This window comes from Lacerta agilis, chromosome 8, assembly GCF_009819535.1.
Source record: "Lacerta agilis isolate rLacAgi1 chromosome 8, rLacAgi1.pri, whole genome shotgun sequence".
In the NCBI taxonomy this organism is placed as follows: Eukaryota; Metazoa; Chordata; class Lepidosauria; order Squamata; family Lacertidae; genus Lacerta; species Lacerta agilis.
The window spans coordinates 63,942,665-63,959,544 of NC_046319.1; the positions used below are offsets into that span (position 1 = coordinate 63,942,665).

The 16,880-nt window shown below is 38.4% G+C and overlaps 1 protein-coding gene across 26 annotated transcripts in view; it reads left to right on the top strand.

Annotated features, from left to right (window-relative positions):
* Positions 1-16,880, top strand: part of EPB41 (erythrocyte membrane protein band 4.1) — an 86,553-nt gene that overhangs the window by 40,130 nt on the left and 29,543 nt on the right. For 9 of the 26 annotated variants that reach the window (XM_033157957.1, XM_033157942.1, XM_033157947.1 and 6 more), the window contains 6 exons: positions 1,022-1,138; positions 1,524-1,649; positions 3,196-3,401; positions 8,585-8,641; positions 8,778-8,819; positions 15,276-15,455. In XM_033157957.1, the coding sequence (XP_033013848.1) occupies positions 1,022-1,138; positions 1,524-1,649; positions 3,196-3,401; positions 8,585-8,641; positions 8,778-8,819; positions 15,276-15,455 (728 nt within the window). Of the gene's footprint in view, positions 1-1,021; positions 1,139-1,523; positions 1,650-3,195; positions 3,402-8,584; positions 8,642-8,777; positions 8,820-9,548; positions 9,612-15,275; positions 15,456-16,880 lie in introns of those variants that run through there. The other 17 variants (XM_033157958.1, XM_033157968.1, XM_033157963.1 and 14 more) reach the window with 12 other exon arrangements.

Below are 16,880 nucleotides of genomic sequence, written 5' to 3' on the forward strand. Positions count from 1 at the left end.
AGAGCATTCTGCTTACTGGTATTAGGAGCTCCTCTTTAGCTTTATACAAATGAAGTAGGGTTTATCTCTGTACATTTCTTTCTGCATGAATTCATTTTAAATTTCTAGTGGGCTTTTTATTATTTGAGCACTGGAGAATCATTTCTTGTGCACAGTATTAATATTGCATACTATAAGGCTGAACAAAAGTACTTGAGAGATGTGGCCTACAGAACAACATCTTAGCTCATACAAAAGCATGCTCTTTGTACTTATTTTAGTGTGCAGGTGGTGAAGTTTTGATGGGGATCTAACTTCTTAAGTGACTTTAAACAAACTGTATTCTCTTCAGATGTGTGCCTCTGTTGTAGATAAGAACAATATAGCCAAAATGATTGTACCACTAATACACTAAATTCTTTATATAGGTAAAACTTAAAAAAAAAAAACCTCTGCCTGTTGGCTGACTATTGGACTTGCTCATTTTAGAGGGAGGGTTGTATCCAGTGTTAGTCATACTCAGAGTAAACCCATTGAAATTAATGGACATGACTAATATATCAAGTGTTAGGATTGTCAAAAGACAGCAGCCTTGGTAGTTCTGTCACCCTCAGAGGTTTGAAGGTTGGTGATCCAGGTGAGGACATTTTCTGTGGCAGCCTCTAGGCTATGGAATTCTCTCCATACAGAGGTGCACCTGGCACTTTCACAGTATAGCTTTTGTCATATGTTAAAGCTCCATCTCTTTACCCTGGCCTTTGACACCTGAGAGAGAGAGATTTTAGGACCCACCCTGTTAGTCTGAAATTAATTTTTAAAACTGTGTTTTAATAATGTATTTTTATATTATTGTAACATTTCCTGGAACCTTAGGGTGAAGGGCACATAAGAAATCCAATGAACAGTAACACACTGATGACGACAACAACTTATGTAGGTCCTTTAATTTAATGGGTCTGCTTTGAGTAAAACTTTGATTCCACCTAGAGGGTTTAAAAATTGAGATTTTACTGGCGGTTTATTAACTGTGCAATTCTTCTAGCGAAAGGTACGCTTGAGAATTTTGAAAAAATAGTGACTGAGGAAGAGCTGAAGTTTGAAGTATTTAAAGTTCCTGTTCCAGAAACAAAATTAGTGGAATCATTAGAAAAACAGTCAGGTACAAGTGTGACAGCTTCTCATATGAGTGTGGTTTAACATTCCTTTCTGCTTTCTCCCCTGTTGAGAATATTAAGATCCTAAAGGCCAATATCAATAATATAAGCCCCCACATGATAGTCGCTGAACTAACCATACCATACACAAAAGTATGCAACCCTTCTAAATAAATCAATAGCAATTTTATGTTGTATCTGTATTTGTGTAGTGCATGATTTATTGAAACATATTACTGGAATCTTATTTTTAAAAGCTTAAGATAAGGAATAATAAATACTCTGTAAGGTTAGCATTCAGGCAAGGCAAGATTTGCCAGCAAATGAAGTCCTAGTAGTCTTTCCCTTTTATTCTTAACAGTTTTAAAATGAATGCATAACTTTTTTTAGCCATACATGTTCTTGAAAAGTTTGACATAAGCCCAATAAAAGAAGAGGAGAAGGAAGAAAAAGCAGTTGTGGTGCAGAATCTAGAACAAAAACCGCTATTACTTGAAACAGTTCAGGAGGAGTCAGGTATAGCAGTGATAGCTTTTCACACTTGTGTGACTAATACTTTCTCCTTTGTAGTTAATACACTCTCTCTTGCTTCTACCACCTAAGAATTCACTAGTGCTCACTGCAGTGACAAACACTAGTGGCATGGCACTCTCACAGAATGGTATGAGATTTCAAAGAAGCAACAGCGCTGTTGAGAACTGTTAAGGAAGAATTTAAATTACCATCATTCTTTAGGCACGTCCATAGATAGCAGTTTTGAAAAGGGCTGTTATGTAGATTGAATGCCATTCTAACCTTTGCAGAATGCATGCTCTGGGTGCTTGTGTTTTGCGGGGGCCCTTGGCTTTATGTACTCTAGAGAAATTGCATGATCAGTGTAGGTAAGCATGAACTTCCAGTAGTAGCAGAGTAGGCCCACGGTGCAGAGGGAAAACACAAAAGGTTCCTGCCTTTTGGGGTCCGTAACGAACTTAACAGGCAAAGGAGGAAGTGCATGATCCTACAGCCTGCTCACAATTTCTTAAACCATACTTAAAGTGCTTCTAGTTAATGCTAAAGAGTGCAAGACATAGATTGGTGTCCAAGATCATACTTTAACTTCTTAGTTTTTTATTATTAAGTATATTTAATTGATTAAACATGTACTTGATATTTGAATTTAACCTTAGAAAATGTCTTTTGTGAAGGCAATGGCTCTTCTGGGGGGACAGATACAATTGTGGGCTAATAAGAATTTCTCGGTGCTATTAATTAATACTATTACATTTTATGTGTTTTGTGTTGGGGGCAGGAGGTGGTGCTGTACTTGCACATTCTCTTGCTTCCTTAGAGGTTTTTCTTAGCGCTCTCTGACATTGTTATTGTGTGGTCCCCATCTGCGCTGCAAACATGTCAGCAGCCCAATATCATGCAGGAAGAGTCCACATTGTGTCACCTCCTGATGCAAGCATTGACCCAGTTTCCAAGAGATGTAAAGGTTTTGCAGAAAGGTGGTGTAGATTCTCCCATACAACCTAAGGCTTTTGACGCTATCCTCACAGCACAGGAAAGAACTGCAGTATTGCAAGTTACATCACAAGGGCCATTAGTGTTGAGGCCTTACATCACAAGGGCCATTAATCCACCATTTTAAACAAACATGTTTATAGTCAACAAGTTCATATTTTCTTGGGTCTTGTGTTTTGAGTGTATTGGTATTAGGTAAACAACAGTAATCTGGCTTTTGTTGTAATATTGGTGATTATTCACACCACAATTAGCTGTTTTTATAAAAACGACATTTGAAATGTCCAAGTGCTTTTACAGTGTGGATTTGACTAGCATTTTAATTGTGTGGCTCGCTCCTGAGTGATATCTAATTTTGGTTTCTTAACTTTTATTCAACACATGCTAAAAACAAACTTAGCCTTCCACATTAAACCAGTGCCAGCTGCTTTGCACTTCTTTCTTTTGCATTGCTGTGACTCCTTTCCTCCTGGTTTTTTCATTCTTTGGGGTAGGATTTTGGGGGTTTTCCTCACTCTCACTCACTCTCACTAAAACAAAATATATTTCTACTCAGCAGTAGCAGTGGTTACACCAGACAGAAGCCCACGGCCTACATCTGCGCCAGCTATTGCTCAGAGCCATGTAACCGAACCAACTCCTCCAGTTGTATCTGAAAGCAAGGAGCCAGTGGTTACTAAAGCTGAGAAGGAGAGAAAAGAGGTACAACACGAAAAAACTCTGCCAGAGAAAACCAAAACAGAGCCTGCTGAAGGATCCCAGGTATGTTAGACTACCACTGTTAAATTATATATTGTTTGCTTGTGTCAGAGAAAAATATAAAGTTTAAGGGTCCTTTATATAGGACTTCATCTCAGCCAGGCCTGCCCAATACACCTTGTTGCCAAAAGCAGCCAGTAAATGTGTTTCCTTGGCTCACCAGGGAAAGTGTGCCCTTATTTCCTCTTTGTTCTGTATTCTGGACGTAGGTTAGAGTTGGAATGGCAGATTACACTACTTGCCCAGCCCTCCTGTCACTGCCTCCTGACACAGGAGAAAGCTCAAGTTGAACATTCATCACAGTTGTCCTCAGTGGCCAAACAATTGCCACTGTGACTAATCAGGACATTTCTCTTGTTTCCTTTTATATTCTAAATATGCCATATGAACCTTGTAACCAATACTTTCCAGTAGTCCTTTCTCTTTTCCTGCCTGACTATTCTGCCTAGGTAGGGGGATGACTGTACTTTCCAACTCTGCATACCTGCAGCTGGAGAAAGTTGCTCACCCTCTGGCTCTTCTGAGAACACAGAGTCTTTGGGTTCCTTCCAAAATGCCCATTCTCTGCCAGAGGGGTCTACTCTGGTATTCACTGTGACATTTGCAATCAGTTTGCACATGGCTTTATTGGTGTCCAAAGCAACTTTGTGAGTTGCTTGTTCTGTCATACTTGTTTTGATCTCAGTGCTGCATTTGAAAACAGTGAAACATATTTCACTCCCATTGAAATCTGTAGGAGTTAAGGACAAAATTCTGTTCTTAAATCCCATTAATTGTGGCTGTACTCAGGGGTGTTTTGGGCTTGGTGACAACACTGTTGTGATGAGAGCCACAATCTATTTTCTCCATGAAAAGTTCTGATTGGAACACTCTTGTTGGAAAGATATGCAACACTTTATATGAGTGTACCGTATTTTCCCGGCGTATAAGACGACTGGGCATATAAGACGACCCCCAACTTTTCCAGTTAAAATATAGAGTTTGAGATATACTCAACCACAGATTTTCCACCGGCATATAAAACGACCCCCGACTTTTGAGAAGATTTTCCTGGATTAAAAAGTAGTCTTATATGCCAGAATATACAGTATATTGTTTGTTGCTGGTTATCACAACGTGCTAATAAGCTTCAAAGTTTGAAGTCTCTGCATCAAAGCCCTGTGTGGTATAAAACCTTGCCTCCACCTCATCAAATTATTTGGCATAAATAAATAATTTTAAGAAGGGACTTATTTGCAATCACAAATTATGCCCTTCTAGTAAGCAAAACCAAAATGTATGGCTTGATCATATGACTTGTAATGACATGGCTTGGTTGCCTTTGCAATTCCACTAATTCTGGTCAGTGATCAGGCCTATTCTTGAGCTGAGCTTGTGCATTTACTGCTTTGAGGTTTGAACTCGGAATCTTTCAGCACAATCCCCAACATAGGAACATACTACATTGCCAACCAAATACGCCATATAATCCCATATATACTAGAAGATGAGACAAAACAATGGACACACCTAGAGAGGGACACAATAAAAAATACCTGCACCACAGCATACCCTCTCCTCCCAAACAAACTAAGGAAAATTCCCACAAACGCTTAACAGTACACACAGACCACACTCAAAGCATGGAAAACAGTTAATAGGCAAACTATCCCCAACCCCATCCCCACTAATCCCCTTGGCGTACCACCCATTATTCCACCACGCAGCACAAAACCTCCAGATTAAAACCTGGCAAAACAGAGGCTTATACTGCCTAACAGACTTATATAAAAATAACAAACTTTTGTCAGCACAAGAAATACAAGACAAACTAGAAGACGCCCAAATGCCCTGGTTAACACATCACCAACTACATGCCTTCTTAAACAATCCATTTGTAAAATCAGCAGCAACTAGGCCCCAACAACCTTCGAAAATCTCATCCTAACAACAAAGGGACACGGCAGAGGGATGGTATCCGCAATATACAAAATACTCCAAAATCCCATGAACTCCCTAGATGCAATCAAAAAACAATGGGAGGAAGATATAGACTATGAAATTAACTCCACTCAATGGACCAGTAAGTGGACTTAACCCCCCTTTAAATCCATATCAACGAAAAGAAAAGAACTCACTCTGAAACTCACAGGTGGTACTTAACGCCAAGAAAATTAGTGCTAATATGCCCGGGAACCTCACCAAAATGCTGGAGAGAGTGCACCTCCACAGGCACGTACCTCCACATGTGGTGGGAATTCCCCAAAATCCAACTATTCTGGACAACAACCATTTGAGAAATATGTAAAATAACCATGCAAGTATTAGAAATCACCCCAGAATTGGCCCTACTAGACATCTTCCAAGACAATAACGCCCACGTTCACCACAAAGAACTCATAACCCACCTACTTTCAGCAGCCAGAAACATAATAACTAGACACTGGAGAGACCTGTCAGGAGTAAGCATGGACCAATGGTACCGAATAGTATGGGAAACATCCTTACTAGAAAAATTAACCAACAAGCTGAAACTGACACTGGAACAAATAGAAGAAGACACCTTCACCCCGGTATGACTCCCATTTATCACACACACAGCCCAACAAGACAATAACAAGAACCCACCAACAGCATACAAATCAATATGGCTAACCTGATCCGAAACACCCACCCACCCACTCGCACATGAAAACAAAGACCACCACAGCCAACCACAAATGAACAACCACACCCTAGGCCAACCCCAGCCTCTCACCACCAAAGGAAGACAAGCGAACAACAGATAACCTGCACAAGCAATGCTGACACCAAACCCTACATATATTAAGGAAAATAGAAACATCGCCACCAAACCCCACCCCACCTATCTCCCCCCCATCCACCTCTTCCCCCCTTTCTTCCTAATGTCTCAACAAATGAAACTGATTTGTAAAAATGTTATATGGAAAAAATACGAGAGAGAGAGACATTGCACATACTTTTGTAAATCAAGAAAATCTTTAATAAAAAACACATTTAAAAAAAATCTTTCAGCACCTACAGAATGTCAGTTTATTTGCTTTCCCTGAATTAACAAGTTCATTTTATGCTGACAGCTAGACACAGGTCAATTGTCATTCTTTACATGATAGAAGCTTCTTAGGAGAGGACTACTTTAGCATTTTTCTGCTCATCTCTTACATATATTTGTGTCATGTACAGTAGAACATACACTTCGTTTGTTGGCGTGACTTCAGCTAATGGCCATATGGTATAGTTCTTGTGTCCCTATAGTTGGGATAAAGTGGAAAAGACAAATGAAATGAGCAGGGCTTTGTAGCATTAATTCTTTAGCCTTTTGGAAGAGGTTGGGTATTTTAAGCTTAATGAATAATCAGGATAGGGGAACAGGCAAGAGAGGTTTTTTGGAAAAGGTGTGAAATTATTCTCTCAGCTTTGGAACTTGTGGGTCATTGAATGATTATGATTGCCAACAAGTTCAGGACACTACAATAGGACGCCCTACGATTTGCATTGCATAATTTGCAGATAATTCATTGTCACCAGATACAATGATATCAGGGAATGGATCTTTCCATTGATCATACTCTGCTTGTGAGTTCTGTGGATCATTTGGCTTCCCACCGATGAGTCAATTCCAGCAAGGCATTTTTATGACCCAACAGGAAATTTGAGAGCCAGTTCTCAGGGTCATTTTCATCTCCATTACAGCACTTTCCAAGTGATTTGTATGGAGATGGTCATACAAGAACCAGAATCTCCATTGATACACATTTTCCAGCTATTGCATACCAGCTTACAAGGCATTTTCGGTGGAGCCAGAACTGATAGCATGACAGTTCTTTATTTGTGTGTATATCCAGAAAAAGGGGTAATTCAGATAAGTCAAATCTAAGTTGACAGGAACGAGTGGAGTTGCTAGCACCACCACACAGCGTACATTATTTCAATCATTGTATCCCAAAGGATCATATAGCTAGAATTCACATAGTAGGGTTTTAGTCTTTTTTCCTCCACCCAAAAGAGCAGATCCGTGTAACCTATATCACGCTTCACTGCAAACCAGACTTAAAATTTGGGAGAGTTTCACAGTTGGTTTATGATGCAGCTCATGAGTCCACTTTCAGATTGTGCACACAAAAACTTTAATACTAAAAATATCCAGTGGGGCTTGCATGGGAGCCTCTCCAAAAGCTCCCTCGAAATGACTATTAGTATATAACTTTTAAGTTAGATTGTTTCCTTAATAAGTGAGAAGAGTTACTGCCTTAGGGTATATTACTCTTAAACTAGGGATCAAAAGAACTAGACAACTATTTAGTTATTTGTGATTATATTGATGTTTATTATATGATCATGTGCATGACGTTTTGAGTTTGGTTGCTTTGTGGTATTTATTTGCAGCTCTTACGAAGCTGCATACAAATAAAATAAATACCGGTAGTTCCACATGCTCATGGAACTTGAACCAGCCATGTGGCAAGCTGTTCTTGAAATGTCAGGGTGGGGGGAGAGTTAGGCAGTATGTTGTGATATTCTTTCCAGTCTTCAAGGGAGAATAAGTGAAAAACACAGTGGATGTGTGCAAGCATTTAGGCATGTTTGAAGTAAATTTTGGGATCTTTGGTATTGATTCTTGGTAGTGGCGCCCAACCCGTGGAACGCCCTCCCACCAGATGTCGAAGAAATAAATATCTGACTTTTAGAAGACATCTGAAGGCAGCCCTGTTTAGGGAAGTTTTTAATGTTTGATGTTTTGTTACTTTTGCATATATTCTGTTGGGAGCCATGCAGAGTGGCTGGGGATAAATAATTTATTATTATTATTATTATTATTATTATTAGCATTTTAAAAATGTATTAACCCTTAATTTTGATCAGTGAGTGGATAGGAAAATTGAATCTAGAACTTATTCATAAATTGTTTTCTTACTGTGTTTTATTTCTCTCTCTATATTTTATTTCTGAAAAATATCTATAAAAACATTATAAAATGTTAAATTCAAAGTAAGTTATGGTGAACTAACAAATTGTCACTGTAAAGGTATGGTGTCATTTATTTCTGTAACTCTTTAAAATCTGCATGTACTTATGCATGCTTACAAATGTTTCAAAAACGAATAGCTGTTTTTGAAACAAACCGGTTTCCAACACCCTACTAACAAAGCAACAAATGTTTTGCCACTTTATTTTTTTTAATGTAGGTGGGGAAAGTGCATATCGAAGTGTCAGTACCCACCACAAATGGTGACCAAAATCAGGTTTGTCTGGTTAGGTTGCTTGTATTCTTTATTTTATTTTTTATTTTTAAGGCTGAAAGATGAAAGTTCCAAAATAAATAAATGAACAATTTTTTCCTCCCCCCCTCCGTTTTTTATATAATCTATCATGAAACAGCAGCGTGCAGGAAAAGAGGAAGAACCAATAAGAATGAGGAAGGTTAGCTATTTCTTCACTTCCATCAAAGCAAAATTATCATCTCATTCATGCATATTTAAAAAGACAGTGTCCTGGTTGCTTCATGTGTCTTTTAAAAAATCAGTAGTTTTTAATTTATAAGGCAGTCTGCTCTGTCCAGATGATTTGGACTAGATTTTATATGTTGCAGATAACAACTTAATTCTTGGCTCCTTATAAAAATCTAGTCATCCATACATGAGAACTGTGAAAAGTCAGCATTTTAGGAAGTGAAAAATGCTTGACTGCAGAAGTAATATAAGAAGAAATATTAAAATATTTCAGATTGCATACATATATTTATGTATATCATTTATTAATATAATAAATACTGATTTTAAACCCCAGCAGGACATTCTGATGTCCCAGGCAAGCTGTATTCCTCAAAATGTATTGCCTTCCACAGAAAGTAACGTGATCATTTCTTTACTGATGAGAATGCTCACAACACAAATAGGCCAGCGAAGCCCTAGGGACTGTTTTTTTAAGGGGACTCATTACATTTCCCCATGAATCACGAGCCAAACTTTTCATTTCCCTCAGATTCTTCACATGATCTTGTGGCTCCATACCCTACGCCCCATTGGCATATCACAGCTCTCCGAACATTATTTAACCTTTTTCGTTTCCAATTTGCAAATTCCTGCAACAACAACCTTTTAATTTTTTTGTGCTTTTTTTTGTTGTTCCCCCTTTCTTTCACTTTCACAGAAAAGATCAAAGAGACTAGATGGTGAAAACATTATATAAAGACATAGCAATTTAATGTTGGAGGTTTGTATGAATTTGAAGCTTCTTTTGGTTGCGTTTGCCTGGACCCTATGCATTCTTTGCTGAACTCTTTTTTCCTCCTCTGCTGCTACATTTGTTTGTTTTTGTTTTGCATGCCTGTTGCATGAAGACGTTGAAAATAGGCTTTTGGCAGGCATAAACATGACACTATACAGCCATTTTTCCTACCTGTTTAGATTTTTCTTCTGTTGAATTTACCTGAAAATATGTGATTTGAATAGTTTTTCACTTGAGTGTTTTCTATAAGCTCAACGACTTGATTACATGGCTTGTCTACAAAAAGTCAAGGGCTACAAGGAACCAAGGAAGTAGCCAGTTTCAGAGTTGCATTTTGTGATGCCATTCTATTTCCTGTAAGCCCATTACCAACTTGAGAATAGATATCAATAGGGTTCTGACAGAACACTAAATTTGTGCCCTCGAATCTTTCTTCAGTGCCTTTTCCTTTAAGATATGATTGGCCATGGGTAGCTAACTTTTGTCCCACCAGATAGAGTTTGGAACTACAACTCCCATCATCCCTGACTATTGGTCCACGATGCCTGGGTTGATGGGAGTTGGGGTTCAGTAACATCAGAAGGGCAATACTCCCCCTCTTTGGTGTATAGAGGGACAGTTGTTGTGTATAGTAGAAGAACTGCTACATAATAGGAAAATACCATAGGGTAATATTTTCATTGGGATTAATGAGCCATCATAAAGCAGTAGATAAATATTTAAGATCCTCATAACTCTTTAGGCACTAAACAAAATAAAAGAAGGGTAGTAGTGGAGGAATCTTCCTGGTGGAAAAGCCCACTCTGTAAGTAGGAAGAGGTGTTACCTAGATTTACAGTGTGAATCTGATTGAGTACAGTAGCCTTACTCTCAAGAAACTATAGGATTGCAGCCTTAAATTAGGAAGACCATAGAGGCAAAAAGTGGGTCCCAAGGTTGTACCAAAGAGACCATCAATTTTTCTTTTTGAAAGCAGTTACAGTGGTACCTCAGGTTAAGAACTTAATTGTTCTGAGGTCCGTTCTTAACCTGAAATTGTTCTTAACCTGAGGTACCACTTTAGCTAATGGGGCCATCCGGCTTGTCACCGCATGATTCTCTTATCCTGAAGCAAAGTTCATAACATGAGGTACTATTTCTGGGTTAGCGGAGTCTGTAACCTGAAGCGTCTGTAACCCGAGGTGCCACTGTACACAGATTTGGATCTAGCACTAACTGGAACTCAGGGTACCTTGTAAGGAAGAGCACAAGAAAAGTATTAGCAGAATGGATATTTAATTTTCATATCATGCATAAGGTGAAAGTCATAGGGTTTGTCAGTAGAAGCAAATTTGAGTAGTAATCCTAGTGATTGAGCGTATGCTTGTCTTCCACTCCACCCAAAGTTGCAGATGGTCCTCTTCTCTAGTTTGAGGATTTCTGTCCTGGACAGCTGACTTCAAAAGCAACCTGAAATTTATGTTTTTTTAGTACCAAGGACTGTTTCCCCAGCAAACTAAGCTCTGCCATCTTTGTGATTTGCAATATATCTAGTAGAATTACAAGGGAACCATGGTCACATCCACCAACAGGTCTGCTTCACACTTTCATTCTTTTCAGTTCACTGAACTACACGAGGCTAGGTGTACCTGCATTTAGCTGTGTACTTTAGTTTCTGCTGGGGCATTTGCATGCTCTTACGTGTTTTTTTATGTACAAAGGAAAGTACTTGCTTTGAAAACTTAGAGTGACAGTGGCAGGAGATCAACCCTAAGGAGCATTCTGAATGCATAATTGCTGGATGATCATTGGAAAGCACCTTGTACCATGTCAAACCAATTGGTCTACCTATTTAGTTGTCTTATGCTAACGGGTAATGCCTCTCTAGGTTTCAGAGATAAGTTTTTCCCTGCTGTATCTGGAGATAACAGGGACTGAACCTGGAACCTTTTGCTGAAGACATGTACTCTACCACCAAATTAATACTAATATGATTATTGGGAGATATATCCCATCTCCCCAAAATTAACAAATCATTCAGTAGCATTTAAAAGCACTGATATTATAGTAGTTTATGTCTTAATTCTGCAAATAATTTTAAAACCTGGAATAGAATATCATCACATAAGCTTTTTCTCTGAATGCATGTTTTAAAAAGTGCAGACAGTTGCTTCCTCACAGCAGTGGGGCTATTTTCCTCGCATAGGCATTTGCTATATTTCAACTGATTTAACTTTTTTGTATTTCTTGTTATTCTAGAACCACTAAATTTTCTGTTGCTTTGGCTACACAATATAGATCATGGCTACCTTGCCTTCAGACACACAATACTGATTACATTTGTATTTGTAAGTGTTGAACATTCCAATCACATATTACTGATGTTTGGAGATGTGTGGCTTCTTATACTGACTCCATTCTTATGTGCTATGTGTTTTTATCCACGAGTACAGAAATAGCAGCTAATAGGAGTTTCGTAAACAGTGTCTCTTCTTTTAAAATGCACTAACTACTTTTTGAAGTTTAATTTAGTGATTTACAGCTTTTGGGTTTGATTGCTACAGTGCAGAACCTTTGGACATCAGTAAAATGGTCTGTAATCCAGTCAAGAAGAGTTCTTCTGGCAATTTCACCCATGATCTTTTAGTCTGTCCTTTATCTGATAGTTTAATCTATTACCTCCTTCCAGTTGAGGTTTTATAACTTCATGCACATGTCTCTTTCCAGTACTGTTACCTTCCCGTAGCCATATAGGGCTGTGTATGATCCAGTGCCTACTACCAACTCCCTTTCACATGCCTGGTCTGACTCTTAACTGTTTTGTTGCAGGTGTTCACTGGTCATCAAATAAAAAACAAAAAACCTTCTAATTATAACCTTGATTGTGGTTATTTTTTTCTTTTTGACTTGGTGTATCAGACAAGCAAATTCAGTTCCATCTGATTGTGTTTAGGAAAGAAGAGTGATCCACTGAAGCAGCTGAGTGTTTGTTTTAGCTTATCAGACCACAGGGATGATCACAACAACATTTAAAAGAAGCACACAAGACCCAGTTAAACACCTTATGATCTGCCATTCTCCAGTTTTCAATTTGTGCAGTTTATCTTAGATTTAAATCACCATATGACCCTTTGAAGCAGTGGCACACTTGATAATGAAAAACTCCCTTTTTGCTCTTTCAGGTGGCATGATCTTGCAATGAAGCCCTGGCAACCATGGTCCTTCTCAGAGCAGAACCATTGAAATCATAGGGCATGACTTAACTAATTAATTGTATAGGCTTTGGGGTGGGGTAGATCTTGGATTATACAAAACTGCCTCAGAAAATATAAAATCTGGCCATTTAAAATATTTTGGAATAAAAACAACCAAGTTTTGTGACAGTTTAAAGATGAGTATTTAATACATTAAATTCAATTACCCTTTGCAGCAAAAACAACAAACTAAATGGCCTGCTCCCTATAATATTTCTGGAGTAAAAAACAGCTTTATGACTGGAGCTATTAACTTGTAAGAGCAGGGATGGGGAATCTGTTCCCCTTCAGATGTTGCCTGCTTGGTCAATGATCTGGGAAGATGGGAGTTATATCCAGCTGGAGAGTCACAGATTCACTATCACTGTGTTAGATACCATTAGTATTGGGTAAACCTGCTTAACGATGAGGCCCTGTTTATGTTAACTGAAATGTCATGCTGTATTCAATGGGACTTGCTCCCAGGAAAGCATGTGTAAGATTGCAGCCCGAATATTGTTGACATCTTCTTCTTACTCAGTGGTTTAGCCTAATTATGGCCCAGATTGTTCAAGGGCCCACCCTGGTTGGTGTCCATTAAATTTCTCAGTATTTTATGTTTAAGAATTCATAGTATCATAGTTTTATAGAGTTGGAAGGGACCACAAGGGTCATCTAGTCCAACTCCCCTGCAATGATGGAATCTTTCCCCAACATGGGGCTCAAACCCATGACCCTGAGATTAAGAGTCTCATGCTTTACCAATTGATCTATTCCAGGTCTTTGAAAAAATCTGGGAACTTTAAATATGGATACTAGATCACTGGCAGAAATTGAATTAAATGGATATTGCTATTAAGTAGAAATATGACTATTTTTATGAGCCATTTTACATGGTATAGCCATCCTTCTGGTTGGATCACTTCAGGGGTCTTAATTTTTCCTGAATCAGAGGAGCTTGAGGAGTCCCAACAGTTCCCAAAGCAAAAATACAGTCTAAAGGACACAACACAAAATACCTACCCGGGAGTGTTTACTGCACTCCTGTTCCAAGTCTAACTTGGATCCATTACAGTGGTACCTTGGTTTACGAACTTAATCTGTTCTGGAAGTCCATTCTTAAACCAAAGCGTTCTTAAACCAAGGCGTGCTTTCCCATAGCAGCGGGGGACTCAGTTTACAAATGGAACACACTCTACAGGAAGCGAAACATGTTTTTATTCCAAGACAAAGTTCACAAACCAAAACACCTATTTCTGGGTTTGCAGCGTTCTTAATCCAAGTTGATCATAAACTAAGCTGTTCTTAAACCAAGGTACCACTGTCATTTGAATTAGTTTACTCCGAGTAGAACTTAGTTGGATACAGCCCTAATAATTCAGACTTTTCTTGGGGCAGTCTGAATTCTCTTCTACATCAATAAGTGGCTTGGATGGCTGTTACGCTATCTGGAAAGTTCTCATATGTGATTACAACAGAGGGCCAATCTAGAAGCCATAATAGAAAGTGTTCAGTGTGCGAGCCAGAACACTCTCATGTTCTTGAATTCTTTCAGCCCTTAACTTTCAAGAAGGAGCTAGGCCAGTCATATGTCCTACACCAGGTTACAAGGGCTCAGTTCATCTTTCAGAGCAAAATGCTTCCTGCACATGGAAAATTGCCACATATGCTGCCATGTCTCCCCCCCCTTCTAAATATGATAAATCAAATAAATAAATCACACTACTGTGGAAAGTGCAAGGTTGAAGTAACATAATTTTCTGAATTTAGGTTTGCCAGTGACTTAATTGATTTTGTATAACCTCTGGCATCCTTCCCGAATTATTTTTCTTGCATTGCTTAAATCAATGTATGCTAATGCTTTGCAAAAAGGATATGTATAAACTGCTTTTGTGATGCTCAGTTGTATATCGTAGATAATACAAAGAAACAGATACTAGAGTCAGCTTCTTACAGCACAATCCTATATATGTCTACTCAGAAGTAAATCCCATTGATTTTCAATGGGACTTACTCCCAGGTAAGTTGTTAACAGGATTGCAGCCTTAAAGATGCTAACATTATTTATCATGCATTGGGGATTTATAGTTACTTTTATTTAAAAGTAATTGAACATGGGTGTATGTGTGTGTGTGGAGAGACAGTGTTAAATTAATAGTTCTGAGTTTATTTGTTATATAGGTAGAAGATTTCAAACTGAAAACTACTTAAATGATTCACTGGGGGACACCTATAACTCATTAGAAAATTATATCCTTTTATTTCTGAGGAAAGAAGAAAAAGTGATATTCCCCAATGTGTGTTTAGTTCAGATTGTGAGTAGAGCTAATGGAGACTGAGCCGCTTAGTGCAGTGAATTTGATAGTGTGGAGGTGGTAAATGCATGTTAATAAATTTTCCGATGGTTGTTTTTTGGCTTCTTTTTCTTAAATGATAGGATCTAGATAAACCTCAAGAGGGGATAAAGAAACATCATGCTAGCATTAGCGAGCTGAAGAAGAACTTTATGGAATCTGTCCCTGAGCCACGGCCAAGTGAATGGGACAAGCGCCTCTCAACTCATTCTCCCTTCAGGACCCTTAACATCAATGGACAGATCCCCACAGGAGTAGAAGGAGTGAGTACTTTACATAGCATGGAACTGGTGATGTGCTTGGCTTTGCTCTTCTTAACAAAACCAGCTTTTTGTTCTCCGGGGAAATACAATGCAGGGTGGGGAGGTGGGTGGAATAAACCAAAGGCAATGCAATAATTATATTTTTTGTTACTGATTCCTGTTCTGTATATTGAATGAGAATTGTTTTCACATCTTAGCTGACAGTTTTTTGTCATAGCTTTCAAACCACTTTGCCTGAAGTAATTCTTTTTCAAATCTTGTAAGACAACTGCTGAAGTCAAGGGGTTGAAAAGTCATACTGTGACAACATAAGGTTTTCTTTAGTTATAACACATTTAGTGAGTAAGATCCATGTATATATGTATGTCTCAGTCATTTACTTTCATAAAAGGGTAACTGTTGGGCTCTCTGAATAATAATCAGCTAGTGGTTCTGTGTTACTTAGAAAAAAAGAAGAAGTTGAATTTGTTTTGACGTTACTACCAACCTTAAGAGTTAACCTTTGCAGTAAAACTGTAGTTTCAGTGGCTTGGATCCAAAGATGTTCTTCCATGGGCAGAAAGTGACTTTCACTTGCAAAAGGACTCACACTATTATGGTACATAAGAAAAAGTCTTTCTAAATTCAGCAGTGTTCTTGTTCAAGAATGTATGCATTTTCTTGCACAAACAGAAGCACAATGAGAACTGCTATAGAACCTGCTCACCGTGGACCCCCATGCAAGCATTGTGGAACAGCAGCTATGCTCCTTCAGCTCCTGGTTCTTTGGATCCAACCCAGTAACCTGAATGCAATATTAAATAGCACTGGCTTAGATTAAATGTTTAGTTCAGTTTGAACAAATACTTCTCCTAATTTAAATAGTCAAGGCATCTGGCATTTTAAATATTGAGTAAACTTAGAATGTCCAGAAATTACAGTTTGGTATTTGATTAATGAGGAGATGAGAGGGTATTTTCAGCTGATTACAGTTAGGTTTTCATTAAAAGATAAAAATATGAATGGATTGATCCTTGTTGATGATAGTGAAGCAGCACACAAAACTTTAAATGTTTGGCTGGGAGTTTTGATTAAAGCAAAGTTTATGCAAGATGTTGTTGAAGTAGACGTTGCAAGTATTGCTTTTGTAAGAGCTGGATATGTGCAAATTGAATAGTTGATACATTCCCTCCTACAACAGTGGTTATTGTGACTTGAGGGCAATGTTTGAGAATGCTTATTCATTTCTCAGGGTTCGTCTTCCATGAACTGTGCAAATGATCATAGAATGGTAAAGTTGGAAGGGACTCCAAGGGCCATCTAGTCAAACCTCCTGCAATTCAAAAATATGCAGATGGCCCATATAGGGATCGAACATTAGACAGGTGGACTTTTCAAAAATAGTAATTAATAATTGTAACAAGAGGCACCTGCAGACACCTACAT